The sequence below is a fragment of the Schizosaccharomyces octosporus genome, assembly GCF_000150505.1.
Source record: "Schizosaccharomyces octosporus yFS286 unplaced genomic scaffold supercont6.2, whole genome shotgun sequence".
Lineage (NCBI taxonomy): Eukaryota > Fungi > Ascomycota > Schizosaccharomycetes > Schizosaccharomycetales > Schizosaccharomycetaceae > Schizosaccharomyces > Schizosaccharomyces octosporus.
The window spans coordinates 2,722,818-2,737,409 of NW_013185620.1; the positions used below are offsets into that span (position 1 = coordinate 2,722,818).

Here is a 14,592-nt window from a genome sequence, read left to right on the forward strand (position 1 = left end):
AGCTAGTAATAATGAATATTTCCAAATCGATTATCCTCTGTTTTCTACATAACCATTTGTATCATAGTTTCTACGGCCATTGTTACAAAGAAGACTGTATAGTAAAAGCCAACTGAGTGCAACTACAGAATTCTATTATAGTAAAGTTTTATTTCATTTTTTTGGAATTATTCTTTGTGAAATGTAATAAGGCATGTAGAAGGAAAAGGATATCACTTGACAACGACAGTACCAAAGATACTTGAAAGAGTACTAATATCAGGAAAATAATAAAATCAATAAATTAAAAAATGATTGCAAGGAAAATGAGAAAAAGGAAGGCATAAAAGAGAAACGCTATTTCATTCAAATTAGCTCTTGTCTTCTAATAGACATCCAAAGCAAGTTTGGCGATAAAACTCTCTGGATATAAGATTTAGTGATTTTTTTTTATAAAAAGAGAAAAAATATTTCATCTGCTCCCTATAATGATTCTACTGATCTATGAAACTATCTATCTGTATGGAATCTAAAAGTAGTACTGGGACTCTGAATCAGGTTTCAATCTGTCTATAGCAAACAACTTGAAAATTTTTAGAGAATTGAATTTTTTGGTCCTTAGCTTAGTTTAATTGATTTACCGTTTTCATTTGTGCAACTAAGAAATAATTTTAAGATGGCTTCTCAAAAACTATGGGGTGGAAGATTTACTGGCACTACAGATCCTTTGATGACTGCCTATAATGAATCTATACATTATGACAAGCGCATGTTCAATGCAGACGTGGATGGCTCGAAAGCTTATGCAAAAGCTCTGGAGCAACGTGGAATCGTCAACAAAGTTGAGCTTGAAAAGCTTTTGGAAGGATTAGAAAGCGTTCGCGAAGAGTGGAAAGCGGACAAGTTTATTCTTCATCCTTCTGACGAAGACATTCATACAGCTAATGAGCGCCGACTTGGTGAAATTATTGGTACAGGAATCGCCGGAAAGTTGCATACTGGAAGAAGTAGAAACGATCAAGTCGCTACGGATATGCGTCTTTGGCTTCGTGAGCAGATTAAAGTTGTTAAAGCTTTTCTCATTGATCTATTAAAAGTATTCGCTTCTCGTGCTGAAGCCGACATCGATATCGTTATGCCTGGATATACCCATTTACAACGTGCCCAACCCATCCGCTGGTCTCACTTCTTGATGTCTCATGCATTCTCTCTCCTCTCTGATTTGAACCGTTTAAACCAGCTGTACACCCGTGTCAACCAACTTCCGTTGGGGGCTGGTGCTTTGGCTGGTAATCCATTTGCTGTAGACCGAGAATTCCTCTGTAAGGAGCTCGGTTTTGACGGTATTATCATGAACTCTATGAACGCTGTTGCCGACCGTGACTTTGTTATTGAATTTATGTATTGGTCTAGTATGGTTATGACCCATATTTCTCGTTTGGCTGAGGACCTTATCATCTACTCTAGCTCTGAATTCAGTTTTGTGACACTTTCCGATGCATACTCTACAGGTAGTAGCATTATGCCTCAGAAGAAAAATCCAGATTCCCTAGAATTGCTCCGTGGTAAATCTGGCCGTGTCTTTGGTGACATGGTTGGTTTCATGATGTCCGTAAAGGGCATTCCATCGACATACAATAAGGATTTACAAGAAGACAAGGAAGCTCTATTTGATTCCGTCAAAACTGTTTCTGATTCAGTTCAAATTCTTACTGGTGTCCTTTCAACCTTGACTGTTAATCCTGAAAAAATCGCTAAGAGCTTAACAGCTGATATGTTGGCTACAGATTTGGCCGAATATTTAGTTCGTAAGGGTGTTCCATTTCGTCAAACCCATCATATCTCCGGTTCTGCTGTTCGTATGGCTGAAGAGAGAAACACCACAATCGACAAGCTTTCCGTTGATGACTTTAAGTCTTTAAATCCCCTTTATGAGGATGATGTTGCGAAAGTATTCAATTACGAGGAGAGCGTTGAAAAACGATGCGCTATTGGCGGTACTGCTAAGTCTTGTGTACTGGAGCAAATTAAGACTCTCAAAGAATCTCTTCATTAGGTTTACAAGTTTTTTTTTTGGATTTTGGTGCTTGGTGTTTATTTTATTGCCAATTGCAGAATATTAATAAAGCATAATTCTTGAAATTAACCTTGTTGATTTTTATTCGTAATGCAACTTTTCATTTAACATAGTAACTAAAATGCTTCCCTCAAAATGTTTACTTTCGATTTTTTCGCTTTTTCCCTCCATCTTCATCATCTTCAGATTCGACCCCATCAGAGATGTCCAAAGTATCGTCATTTGCTAATGTCAAACCAAAACCAGCATCCACTTTCTTTTTGCTTTCATGTTTCTTCAAATCTTCAATTTCTCTTCGACTCTGTAAACTTGCCAAATGCTGGATTTGTCGTCGAAAATCTTTAGGACCATCCTGAACTGTATCTTTTGCATCTGCAAAGAGATTACCGACAAATATATTGGATTCATTACCTTTCGATTCTTTATCCCCGACTTCTAGTTTAATACGCTTGGGCTCAGAATTATCATTATCGTCATCGTCGTGGAATGGGTCATAGTCATCTCCAGCTTCTTCAAATATATCAGCATCTGTATCAACCTTTGGTAAAGGAACCACCTCTCTCTGTTTTTTTACATCAAGAGGTGGTGCTTCATTATCGTTGTGAGCCGTCGTTCGCTCTAATGGAACTTTCTTTTTATCTTTTTTCACCAGTCGCTTTAAAACATTCCCGTCCTCATCAAGTTCGTATTTCACTTTTTTTCCTTCTTCGATGGCCCTTCGGTATTTAGGTTGCCCATTAGGATATCTTGGTATATATGTACTTGCCGAGCTTACCAAGGCATCTTCAGAAGGTTTTGGACTTGTGTTCGTTGTTCTCTCAGCCAATTCTTCAAGAAGATTATCATCCTGTTCTTCATTTTCCACTGGTTTGGATTCCTCCGAGGTTTTTTCCGTAAATTGAGGAATATCAGGCTCGATATGTTGAGATTTTGCTTTTTGTAGAAGTTTGCGATCTAAACCTCGAACAAGGTGAGTAGTAGACAAATCCCCACCTAATTCTTGTGTTCTTCTTGAAAATTCATCTCCTGTAATTTCACCATGGTGAAGCTTACTACGTAAATCTTGCACGAGACGATCGCTTTCAGAGAGCGTTTCAGGTTCATCGGTATCAAAGTTTCCTGCTTCTGTTAACGAAGAAGAAGGCTTATTGAAGTTAGGTTTTGGATTCGGATGTCTTTTAATGATTGATCTAGGAGGTAATGATGTAGGCAATCTTGGATGTCGCCTGCCAAATGAAAGACCTTGAGATCTCTTTGGTATTTTATCTAACTCTGAGGTTTCGCTTCTGGGGGTAGCTAATAGCTTTCGAAAATCATCCTGATTCATCTTTGTTGATCCGTGCATTCCATTAATTCAGGTTATTAGACTAGACAAATCAATTTTAGAAAACAACAAAATTTTTCTAAACAAATTAGAAATTAAATAAACTGATCGCGAGCAATGAGTTCTTGGTTCTCATACAGTTTTTTTAAACTAGTAAAAAATGTAAGTTGAAATTCAAAATAGGGCCTTGTCACATGTAATGAAACTAATTATTTGTTTTTATTAGATGTTAATATATTAATTCAATCAATTTAGCGAAATTGCAGAACTTGGCTTGAATTGTATGGGACCTTATGTATGAATGCTTTTGTCTTGACCACACCCTTAATACCCAAGGGAAAGAAACATTTTCTTTTGAGTGCTTTCTTCAACAATCTCTTTTATAGTAATTTTTCTTTTCAAAAGAATTAGTTTTGGACGTGTATTGTTAAAGGAAAAAGGCTACTTTGGAATATTTGTTAAATCATACATTCATGTTTTCTAGAGGCATTTTGAGATCGGGATTTATACCAAAATGGAGTGTGGTTCGTCCTCAAAGTTTAAGTAGTATTTTTTCCCGAAATGTTATGAACATCTATCCAAAGGAGAATGGCCATACTTGCGAATTAAGCTCTTCGGCTCAAGACGTTGATTCATTCTTCAACCGTGTATTTGGAAGTAAGAACTACATTCCAACCCGAGAATTGAAAGAGCAAATATTCACTCACAAATCTTACAAACAAGGAAGTGTTGCTTATAATGAACCTCTTGTTTCACTTGGAGTCGCGGTCGTTGACGTATCTTTGATGAATCACTTTTTAAAGAATGGAAATGTAAGCAATGTTCCAAAATACTCAGATATAACAAAATTCCGCTCTCCACGGAGAATCACTTTGGCTACAAAAGATTGGGAACCTGAATCGGCGGTTCGCTGCATGCTTCCTCTGCTTAATGGGAAGACTAATGAAAAGCCACCTCTAGATAGAGTTCTGAGCACTACAATTTTCAGTCTAGTTGCAGCTATTTATTTACAAAAAGGAGGACAAGAGGCTCTAAAATTTTGTGATGAACATTTGGTAAACCAGTTGATTCATCAGAATGAACACGTTGAAAAATAGGATTCCGCATTCTACTTACTATCAGAAAAAAAACCCCTTTTACAATAGCTTTACCCTTCATTTAATGCAACAGCTTTACTTTTTACCTACTAGTCTAGTTCAGTCTTCCCGAAGTACGTTTTATTCCATTGATGCTCCGAATTTATATTAATAATACATTTCTTTGGTCATTCATCCTTATCCATCAAAATAATTGTAAATTCCTATCATGGGTAAATAGTTTACTTTCGATGCGGGCGTATTTTTTCCTGTAGCTTTTTAAGTAAATTAGACAAACATTGTTTCGAAACCAGACCTTCTTCCATCTTTTCATGAAATAACAAGTAATGAACAACATGTATCCATTGATACAAGCGTCTACCTTGTTGCAATTGCCTTCGTACTTGTCCAATAGCCATAGGAAATATAGTGTAGGGCATGTCTAGCTGTATCAACACTGATTTAAGCATATTCGCTGTCTCAATGCTACATTGACGATCAATCAAATGTAGCCCCAGCCGGTAATATAGTTGATTTTCTTTTGGCAGATTAAATTTGGAATCAGGCATGTCTTGCGGCGACAATGCCTTTGAAGTATGCGCAATAGGCTGGGGACTAACGTCTTTGGGTTTCTTAGATTTTACATTAGATGGTACATTTTTGTTAAGAGTACCGTTTGGTACCTCTATAGGCTGCAATATGGAGGACTTTGGATTATCTCGGTGCGAACACAGGTCGTTATGTTCCGGACGGTTGGCACAAGAAGTCTGCTCTCTTGAATTATTAACAGTGCTATGGTTGGATTTTTCATCTGATATCCCCTTCGCCTGACTCGCATCTTGTTTTAAAATTTGTATTTCATGACGAGCTTGAGATAACTCTTTCCTCAGATGGTCAAATTGTAATAGAATAGCATCCAGTGTCGTTAATTGTACCCGAACTTCATTCGATACAGTGCCTTGGGGCTTTGTATGTGGGAAGGGAGTATCGTTGCCGACAGTTACAGAACGAGTTTGTTTTGGCGCAGGCGGTTTACGAGGGTAATAGTTCGGAGAGTCAGCCATATTCCTTTGATTAGGCGCTCCAGGGGCGTCTGATATGATAGCAGGCATCACGGTAGCTGCAGTTTGTTGATTATTAAACAACAGTTGTTTGTTTAGTAAATCAATCTGCTTATCTCGTTGTTGGCATTGGTTTGTAAGAGACTGTATAGTAGTATTCATTTTTTCCAATACCTCATTTAGTGCGGGTGGTAAAACTTCTAGTGTTGAAGGTGGAGGAGCGGCAGCAGGGGGTGCTGGAGGGGACGGGTGAAGATGTAAATTTGCGGGTTGAGAAACAGGAGGATCAAGCTTACTACTTACAACCGGTTGGGGTTGGCTTATTGTAGAAACACAAGTGGAAGACGTCGGAGGACAGGTGGCTGTAGGCTCTTGGCGATCATGAACTGACTCCACATATACATTTCCGCGATTTATAGGAACTCCAAGATGCTGTGCATGAGTCTTTGGGTAATTTGAATAAAGTGGAGAGTACGCATTCTGCTCATGCAAGGAACCTTGTTGCGAACGTTGGTTTGCTTCATCACTGGTACCGGACTGATAAGGGCGTTGATTATTAGCGTTAGATGCTTCAAAATTTTGAGTTGATGGAGCAGTGGGGTTAGAAGGAACGGTACACGGTTGAGTTGTCTGAGAAATCGCAGTTGAATGGGAAGAGGGAAACGAGAATTGCTTTTGATTCTGGTTTTCGTTTTCATTTGCATTCCTATAATCAAAAAATCGCTGAGAATTGTATGGCTCTGTATCTGAGACAGCTGGCACATGTTTGTATGGGGTACTTGTAAATGTTACAGGGTGATGAGGAGGAGGGAAGGAAGGATTCGAGAAAATTTCGACTGGTGGTTGAGAATTTGATACACTTCGAAGAGACTTTTGTTCGTTTACTTTTGTGGGTGAACTAGGATAGTTGATGGTGTTGCCTTGATCTGGGTTGGCAGATGCCTTATCCTGGATGGCAGTATCATTAATTCCGGAAACAAGTTCATGAATCTGTTCTTCTTCTAAGCCATCTAGTAGCTCCGCAATTCTACCAATTCGATCAACACGAGAAGGATCGAAATCTACAAGAAGTAATGTCAGTAAAAAGCAACATTTATGATGAAAGATGCTTTCTCAAGCTTAAAATTATTATTGAAATTTTATAATCAATGATTAAAAACTCAACAAGACAGCTCAAATGGGAACACGTCCTTTACAAAGTAGTACTTACCATCTTCATTAGAATCTAATTGAATGCTATCACCTGCAGAGGGATGACTATCAAAATGAGAGTGTCCTAGCCATCGAAAATCTGTGCTTAAACTATCTGCATAAGCTTCATCCATCCTTTATTTTCGAGTTTTGGTTTTCTCAGAGTTCTTAGTTGTATGAATATGTTACCTAGTACTAGGATAGAAGTAACGACATTAAATAGTAAATAAACAAAAAAGTAGAAACGCTGAAACAACAAAGTAAACGATTAAGAAATCAATTAGACTTGTATAGAAAAAATTACCTTATTTTTCTTTTGAAGTAAGTAATGATTGTTTGAAGAGTAGCGAATACGCACAACGAAAGAATCTCTTACAATATGAAACCAAGAAGTCGAAAAATAGATTGAGAATCAATTCGTCTGCTGTTCAAATATTTACTGAAATACTAACATGAAATACTAAAAAACTAAAACAGCAATGGTCCGTTGGCTTGAATGGATGGCGGTAATAGCAAAAATTGAAAGGTTAATTAAAGAGAAAATGTAAGGTTTGGGGAGTAATCAAAACGACTAGAGTTTTCTACTTTGCTTTGTTCTTAAGATGAATAAATTATTATTATCATCAAAAGTTTCTTGTTCCTAAAAGTTTCGTGCAAGCTGATATGAATAACTCTTAAAAACAAACCAAAGTTACTGCAGAACACTACTAGGAAACCCGCAATTTCTCTTCTTTGAGATAGAATTTTGAATTCTTTTTACGATGAAATTATTTCAGGTTTTCTTCCTTTAGTTTATCGATTGTCTTCCAACAATACCCGCTAAGAATATTTTTACCCACTACATAGCAAATATAATAAGTCACCAACTCGCTTTTACTGGGCTTGTTTATATAGTACGCCATAGACTTTCTCTTTTAGAGACGAAAGTCTACCATAATTTACAAGTACGAGTGAGAGTATAGAATATATAATTCTCTTATTTCTTTTCCTTCCTTTAGTCCGTGAGAGTTCTGTTTTACTGCCGTTGGACATTGACCGTTTGTCGCGACTTTTTGAGTTTTATCTAATTGCTTCTATCGTCAATCTTTAGTTTGTTTTATTTTGGTCGAATTTCATCAGTATGAAGCTATATAACTTTTCCCTATGGCTCTTCGCTCTCATGGCAGGCCTTGCGTCGGCTAGTGTTACGGATTTCGAATCTTTCAAAGATACATTTAATATTCAAGAACATATGGGCAGTCTAAGTATCTACCATGAGCCATATCTTGGTGGATTAAGTTCAAGATTTCCGGAATCTTGTGAAATTCGTCAACTTCATGTTTTGCAACGCCATGGTTCACGAAATCCAACTGCGGGCGACAGTGTCACTAATGCTGGTTACCTTTCTCAGGTTCAAGACCGTCTTCTCAATGGATCTCTCCCAATAAACTATACAGTTCCTGGTAACCCCTTTCAATTTATCAAGTCTTGGATCCCAGTCATCGATACCAATAACGCCGATAAACTGTCCAGCAGTGGCCGTTTAGAATTGTTTGAAATGGGTCGTGAAATTTTATCTAGATATAGCACATTGTTTGATAGCGATGTTTACGAAATTAACACGGCTGCTCAAAACCGCGTCGTAGAGTCTGCCACTTGGTATAGTTATGGTATGTTTGGAGAAGAAATGAAAAACAAATCGAATTTCATTTACGTCCCAGAAGACGAGTCAGCTGGATCTGCCACTTTGTCTGATTTCAAGGCTTGTCCTGTATTTAATGAAAAGCGTATCGATCATGAAAAAACCAAACATATTCGTTCCCAATGGGAAAAGATCTTTTTAGCTCCCATTAGAACCCGTCTTAATCCTTATTTTTTAAATTACAGTCTTACAAACGATGATGTTCGAAGCTTTTTCTACTTATGTGCCTTTGAAGTCGCTCTAAAGGATGGAAGTGATTTTTGTTCGCTTTTCACGTCTTCTGAGATAATCAATTTTGAATACGATTATGACCTGAAATTCTCCTTTCATGGCGGACCTGCCTCTAAATGGTCATCTATAGTGGGTGGTGCTTATGTTAATAATCTAGCTGAATCTCTTCGTTCTGTTAATAATGAAACAAACAATCAAAAAACATTTTTTGCCTTTACCCATGACACTCATATCTTTGCCGTTGAAGCTGCCCTTGGTTTCTTCCCTGACATCACACCCGAAACTCCTCTACCGGCTACCAAAAATCCCTATACTTATTCTGCTAAAACCTCTTCATTCGTTCCTTTTGCTGGAAATTTAATTACTGAGCTTTTCCAATGTCAAGATCAGAAATATTACGTTCGACATCTGGTTAACCAGCAAGTATTTCCTTTGACTGACTGTGGTTATGGTCCTTCTCATTCCTCAGATGGTATGTGTGAGCTGTCTGCTTATCTTAATTCTCCCGTTCGGTTTAATTCAACAAATAACGGTACAAACATTTTCAATGCTGCATGCAAGGCACAGCCTACCAATCTTACAGTCCACTACTAGAAACGAATCTAATATTTGATACATTAAATTAATATTAATATTCTTAACCAAACCAGAACCTATACTTTTTGAGATGAACAGTGTATGCCTAGTACTATTCAACTCGCCAGACAGTGAACCAAAAAACCCCATTTTATGTTACGTAAGAAATAACCCTTTTTAAGCTGCAATTTCCGCCAAAGCACCATTTCGGATTTGAATTTCTTCATAAAGTCTTTGTAGATTATCATCAAACTTGAAAAGTGGTTGCTCCTTCAACTTTTCAAACGCATTGTTTGTTAACATATTTAATGCAAGACTAACGGAGCTTTCGGTGACAGAAAGTGAAGAGATTTCATAAGTAGTTTGGATGTATAACTTGTAGAACTCTTGTCTTGAGCTTGAAGAAAGGGCCAAATCGGAAACGACGGCTTGATACTTTTGAATTGACAATTCTAAGTCATGGATAAATTCAGAGTCCTGAACCACTCGAGAAATAAGATCAAGATTAGGAGCCGAAGAAGCAAAAACACCCATAGAAGGTAATAACGATGCACGGTCTGGGAAAATTCCATGGAATTTACAGAAAATTGAGTATACACTCCAGCGATGTACTAGGGCGCCATAGGCAGCCCCTCCTTCGGCCTTGAGATCTTTAAGGGCATTTTCAAGAATTTCGGGCATTTTTTCAGATAACAGATATCTTGCTACAGGAACGCTAGCGCATTCGAATAAAAAGTCAAGAACAGCGACGAGAAATTCAGCACTTTCTCGTTTAGAAAGGCTTTCTAAAGCAGTAGAATATATCGTGTAAAGAACATTGGCGTACTTTTCCACTTGCTCAGCGTCGTTCGTAGAAACTTCGGCATTCATCGCCGAAGTCACCTTTTCATTAACACCGCTGGCCGTGTCATTTTCATTTGCCAAATATTCTTCCATGGATATAGAAGGAAGCTGTATATGATCGCTATCCAAAGTATCACCGGAAGGTGTCGATGAGGTTGCCTTTTCTTTTTCTGTATTAGCAGCCAAGAGAATTTCAGTACGATAATGCAACTTCACCATATATGCCAATTCAAGACGGAAATAAGAGGCCCAAAGAACGGAGCTCTCCTTGTTTAATCTTAATGCTCTATGCATCAACGAGCGGGCAGCTGGCATGTTTGCATTTTCAGTAAACTCGTTGTCACATGCTACGAGCCATAAATGAATGTTGTTTGGATGCTTTTGTATAGCTGCAGCGCAAATTTTACCAACGATATGGGACGCATGAATAGACTTTGCGTATTGGATATAATCCAACCATAAGGTAGAATCACCGAAAAATTTGTTGGTTGCTCTCAAAAACAAATACAAGACCTTCCGAACACCTGCATAATCACTGACAGTCGTTTTTCCCTTAATCTGTAATCGTTTATGACGCTTTTTCCGGAGTGCCTCCAGAGTCATTTCATACTGAATGTAACTCAAAAAGTCTGTTAATTTCACTTGCCGTCTTGAAAGCTTTCCTTCGTATTCTCTTCTGGACTTTACAATGCTATTAATTTCTTCTTGGTTGAAAATTTTCTTTTCCAACAAGTCTTCCAATTCAGGAACACTGCGTTCCAAGTAGTACTGAACCTTCTCCGCCATTCTTCTGTACCCCAAAAATTTTCAGACCTTCTAAATCAACCGGTATTCTAATAATTTTCGCACGAAACAACTCACGAATAGTATAAATGCATGAAATTTCCCAATTTCGCGCTGGGCGGTCGTGGGCAAGTTCCTCCAAGTGTGTGTCTCTACTTAATAAGCATTTCTTAACCTTTCGTAACCGAGACTACTTGTTACTTGTACACTAAAAGAAACTACATTAAAAATAAACCAATAGCGAATTGTACTAGAATCAATAATTCAATTTTTTTTTTATTAAAATTAGTAGCCATATCAGCTTCTTTTATAGTGTTTTCATGTGCATAGAAGTTACGGTTTAAACTAAAGAACGTCTATATCTTTGCGTAGCATCCAACATCAGTTAGCTCTTGTAGCTCAGTGGTAGAGCGCTTGCCTAGTAAGCAAGAGGCCCAGTGTTCGAGTCACTGCTGGAGCAAAGTTTTTATTTTCTTGTTGACGGTTTTTTTCTGACCTGGCTGGAATGAAATTTCCTTGACAATTTCAGAGCAATTAGTATATTGCTTTTTCGTTTGAGGACAAACGAGCTAAACAAGTTGCAAGTTCATTGCCTGCTTTTTGTTTACCAATGTTCTCATCTTTATTTTGCGCAACAGAATACACTCCCTTTTGTAGGATAGGGTCGTATAGTGGATTATCCTCATGCACTACCCTTCCCGTTTACCATATGTGCGTACTGGGATGACCGTCTTGTCAACAACACCAACTAGTACTCAAAGGAATACTCGTTCATTTTAGCTACGTTTTTCTTTGTTTGCTTTTGAATTTTTTTGTTTGTTTTTAAAGTGTGGGAGTTGGAGGTCTTGTGGGAATCAAAATGCGCTTGGACTTTCAGGTACGGTTTAATGACTTTTTCTTGGATGAAAGAAAGCAAAGAAAGAAACAAAGATATTAACACAATGGTTATAGAGAAAATTACTTTCCCACACAGAACGTGTGAAAGCGATTGACTTTCATCCCACGGAGCCTTGGGTCTTGGCTTCGCATTACAACGGACAAGTTGCCATTTGGAATTATGCAACTCAGTCACTCGTTCGAAGTTTAGAAATTAATGATGTTCCAATTCGTGCATGCTTGTTTATAGCTAGAAAAAACTGGTTCGTTTGCGGTAGCGATGACTTTCAGCTTCGTGTCTATAATTACAATACTGGCGAAAAGGTGACTCAGTTTGAGGCTCATCCTGATTACATTCGAGCTCTCGCTGTCCATCCTACTCAACCGTTTGTTCTTAGTTGCTCTGATGATACAACAATAAGGGCTTTCAATTGGGAGAATAATTGGAAATGCGTTCAAACTTTCGAAGGTCATGCTCGCTATGTCTTGAGTCTTGCCATCAATCCTAAAGACACAAACACCTTTGCCTCATGTAGTCTTGATGGAACTGTAAAAGTTTGGAACTTTGGCTCTCCTGTCGCCAATTTCACCTTACAAGCACACGACCGTGGTGTCAACCATGTAAGCTATTACCCTGCTGGTGATAAACCATATTTGGTCACTTCGGGAGACGATAAGCTGATTAAGATATGGGATTACCAGACCAAGGCTTGCGTACGTGTTCTCGAGGGACATACAAACAATGTATCTTTTGCTACTTTCCATCCCAAGTTCCCTCTCATTATTTCAGGAAGTGAAGATGGTACTGTTAAAATTTGGCATACTCTTTCTTATTCTCTTATTAAATCCTATAATTTCTCTTTAGACCGTGCCTGGTGTATCACACAACATAAGGAAAACGGCTTGATTTCGATCGGTTTTGATAATGGAATTATTACTTTCTCTTTGGGACGTGACGAGCCTTCTGTCACAATGGACACCTCCGGTAAGATTGTTTGGTGTGATTATAACGAAGTTATGTCTGCTATGATTCGACCAGTAAAAGAACAAGTTGAATTAAGTGACGGTTCATCTGTGGCTCTCTCCGTCAAAGAACTTGGTACTACCGAACTATATCCTGCAACCCTCAAGCATTCTCCGAACGGCCGTTTCGTCTCCGTTTGTGGAAATGGTGAATATATTATTTATACTGCCCTAGCTTGGCGTAATAAAGCTTATGGAAAAGCGTTGGATTTTGCTTGGGGTCATGATTCTAACGTTTATGCCACTCGTGTTTCTGATCGCTCTGTTGAAATTTATAAAAATTCCAAACGCAGCTCTGTCTTAGATTTGTCTTACCCATGTGACACCATTTTTGGTGGCTTTTTGTTAGGTGTTGCCGGTTCCGATTTTATTTGCTTTTATGATTGGGAAACTCACGCTTTAGCAAGAAAGATTGACGTGAAGCCTCGCAATGTTTATTGGGATCCTGAACATCGTTATGTCATATTGGCTTGTGCTAACGAAATGTATCTTCTAAACTTCAAATCTGAAGTTTTCTATGATGCTGTTGCTAACAATATTGCTGATGAAGAAGAGGGTGTAGCTGATTCTTTCGAAGCTCTTGCTGATGCCTCAGACAGTGTTGTCAATGGTGAATGGATCAATGACACTTTCATTTATACCACCAATAATGCTCGTTTGAACTATTTGGTTGGTGACCAAACCTATAAAATTGCAAACGTTGAGCATAACTTTTATTTACTGGGCTATGTCGCTCGTGATGCTCGTATTTACTTGACGGATCGTGATATGAACGTCGTCAGTTACTCCTTCAACCTTGCTACTGTTCAATATCAGTCACTTGTATTAGCAGGAGATTTGGAAAATGCTCGTAATATGCTTGAAAACATTCCCGAAGCCGACCGTGAGCGTCTTTCAGACTTTTTGGCCAAACAAGGCTATAAGGAGGCCGCCTTGGAGCTTTCTTCCGATAATGTCCAAAGGTTTGAACTTGCTATAGAAGCCAAGCGATTGGACATTGCCGCTGAACTCGCCAGGTCATTCAACGATTCGTTGAAATGGCGTGCACTTGGAGATGCAGCATTGAATGCATGGGATTTTGTACTTGCTCAGGAATGTTTTGAAAAAGCCGAGGATTATGGATCTCTTTTATTGTTATATACTTCCAGTAATAACCAAGAAGGGCTTAAAAAACTTTCAAAGCTCACAAGTGAATCAGGAATCAGCAACACTAGTTTTATTTGTTCATGGCTTACCAATCAGCCAAAAGAATGCCTGGATGTTTTACGCTCCAATCAGAGGTATGCCGAAGCAAACCTGTTCGCAAGTACTTTTAAACCTCAAGAAGTTCAGACTCTATTGCCAGAGTGGAAATCTGATTTGGTTTCGAAGCACAAGGAACGTATTGCTGAAGCTCTTGATGACTTGGAAATCAAAGAATAATTTTAAGTTTTGCGAACTGTGTCGATAATACCCTTTAAATTTTTTCCTTAAATGCTTTTAGCCCGTGAGTCCTGTGCTATACTTAAAAGCATTGAAAGATAAGTGATGTAGACAAAATTTTTAATTTTCCTTTGAGACAATGCTTTAATGCCCAGATATGAAAGATCCGCACAAATAGTTACTTATTGATGTTTCCATAGATCCGCTCTTTTTGAAAACTGTATATTTTACCCAAAGAAACTTCAGCGAGGAAAATTAGACTTATCCTTTACATGCTTTCTATATTACTACAAGTAAAGAGAGTTCTCAGAATTCGTCAACTGATTGTTTGAATGGTAGTGAAAATTTTAAGCATACTTTACTTAATATAATTCGTAGGTCTATTGAATTTTAAGATTTTTATGAAGAAAGTAAACTCATTTATGTTTGTAATTATCACTTAGATTTTT

The 14,592-nt window shown here is 38.0% G+C and overlaps 7 protein-coding genes and 1 non-coding gene across 8 annotated transcripts; 5 read left to right on the plus strand and 3 right to left on the minus strand.

The window, feature by feature from the left end:
* Nucleotides 1-37: 37 nt before the first annotated feature.
* On the plus strand, nucleotides 38-3,559 carry SOCG_00657 (argininosuccinate lyase). The gene has a single exon (XM_013163077.1). It carries the CDS (start codon nucleotides 656-658, stop codon nucleotides 2,033-2,035), a length of 1,380 nt encoding a protein of 459 aa, XP_013018531.1. The 5' UTR covers nucleotides 38-655; the 3' UTR covers nucleotides 2,036-3,559.
* On the minus strand, nucleotides 2,108-4,180 carry SOCG_00658 (eukaryotic nuclear protein implicated in meiotic chromosome segregation). Its single transcript, XM_013163078.1, has one exon. It carries the CDS (start codon nucleotides 3,399-3,401, stop codon nucleotides 2,196-2,198), a length of 1,206 nt encoding a protein of 401 aa, XP_013018532.1. The 5' UTR covers nucleotides 3,402-4,180; the 3' UTR covers nucleotides 2,108-2,195.
* Nucleotides 3,683-4,665, plus strand: SOCG_00659 (ribosomal protein subunit L15). Its single transcript, XM_013163079.1, has one exon. It carries the CDS (start codon nucleotides 3,854-3,856, stop codon nucleotides 4,475-4,477), a length of 624 nt encoding a protein of 207 aa, XP_013018533.1. The 5' UTR covers nucleotides 3,683-3,853; the 3' UTR covers nucleotides 4,478-4,665.
* SOCG_00660 (SIN component scaffold protein Sid4) lies at nucleotides 4,577-6,886 on the minus strand. Its single transcript, XM_013163080.1, has 2 exons — nucleotides 6,728-6,886; nucleotides 4,577-6,578 (listed from the first exon to the last, which is right to left on the minus strand). The coding sequence occupies exons 1-2, from the start codon at nucleotides 6,840-6,842 to the stop codon at nucleotides 4,699-4,701; spliced, it is 1,995 nt and encodes a 664-aa protein (XP_013018534.1). The 5' UTR covers nucleotides 6,843-6,886; the 3' UTR covers nucleotides 4,577-4,698.
* Nucleotides 6,887-7,055: 169 nt separating this feature from the next.
* SOCG_00661 (thiamine-repressible acid phosphatase Pho4) lies at nucleotides 7,056-9,401 on the plus strand. The gene has a single exon (XM_013163081.1). The coding sequence runs from the start codon at nucleotides 7,829-7,831 to the stop codon at nucleotides 9,212-9,214; it is 1,386 nt and encodes a 461-aa protein (XP_013018535.1). The 5' UTR covers nucleotides 7,056-7,828; the 3' UTR covers nucleotides 9,215-9,401.
* SOCG_00662 (U3 snoRNP-associated protein Utp6) lies at nucleotides 9,254-10,988 on the minus strand. The gene has a single exon (XM_013163082.1). The coding sequence runs from the start codon at nucleotides 10,823-10,825 to the stop codon at nucleotides 9,374-9,376; it is 1,452 nt and encodes a 483-aa protein (XP_013018536.1). The 5' UTR covers nucleotides 10,826-10,988; the 3' UTR covers nucleotides 9,254-9,373.
* Nucleotides 10,989-11,210: 222 nt separating this feature from the next.
* Nucleotides 11,211-11,282, plus strand: SOCG_16302. The gene has a single exon. It is a non-coding gene; the product is annotated as a tRNA-Thr (tRNA).
* A 287-nt stretch (nucleotides 11,283-11,569) lies between these two features.
* Nucleotides 11,570-14,556, plus strand: SOCG_00663 (coatomer beta' subunit). Its single transcript, XM_013163083.1, has 2 exons — nucleotides 11,570-11,699; nucleotides 11,774-14,556. Exons 1-2 carry the CDS (start codon nucleotides 11,682-11,684, stop codon nucleotides 14,141-14,143), a joined length of 2,388 nt encoding a protein of 795 aa, XP_013018537.1. The 5' UTR covers nucleotides 11,570-11,681; the 3' UTR covers nucleotides 14,144-14,556.
* Nucleotides 14,557-14,592: the final 36 nt, after the last annotated feature.

Bases quoted from the DNA above. Each gene is read 5' to 3' on its own strand.
- SOCG_00659 (XM_013163079.1), top strand. From the start codon at position 3,854: ATGTTTTCTAGAGGCATTTTGAGATCGGGATTTATACCAAAATGGAGT.
- SOCG_00662 (XM_013163082.1), bottom strand. From the start codon at position 10,825: ATGGCGGAGAAGGTTCAGTACTACTTGGAACGCAGTGTTCCTGAATTG.
- SOCG_00661 (XM_013163081.1), top strand. From the start codon at position 7,829: ATGAAGCTATATAACTTTTCCCTATGGCTCTTCGCTCTCATGGCAGGC.
- SOCG_00660 (XM_013163080.1), bottom strand. From the start codon at position 6,842: ATGGATGAAGCTTATGCAGATAGTTTAAGCACAGATTTTCGATGGCTA. The intron at 6,579-6,727 runs GTAAGTACTACT...TACTTCTTGTAG, and splicing joins ATTAGATTCTAATGAAGATG to ATTTCGATCCTTCTCGTGTT.
- SOCG_00658 (XM_013163078.1), bottom strand. From the start codon at position 3,401: ATGCACGGATCAACAAAGATGAATCAGGATGATTTTCGAAAGCTATTA.
- SOCG_00657 (XM_013163077.1), top strand. From the start codon at position 656: ATGGCTTCTCAAAAACTATGGGGTGGAAGATTTACTGGCACTACAGAT.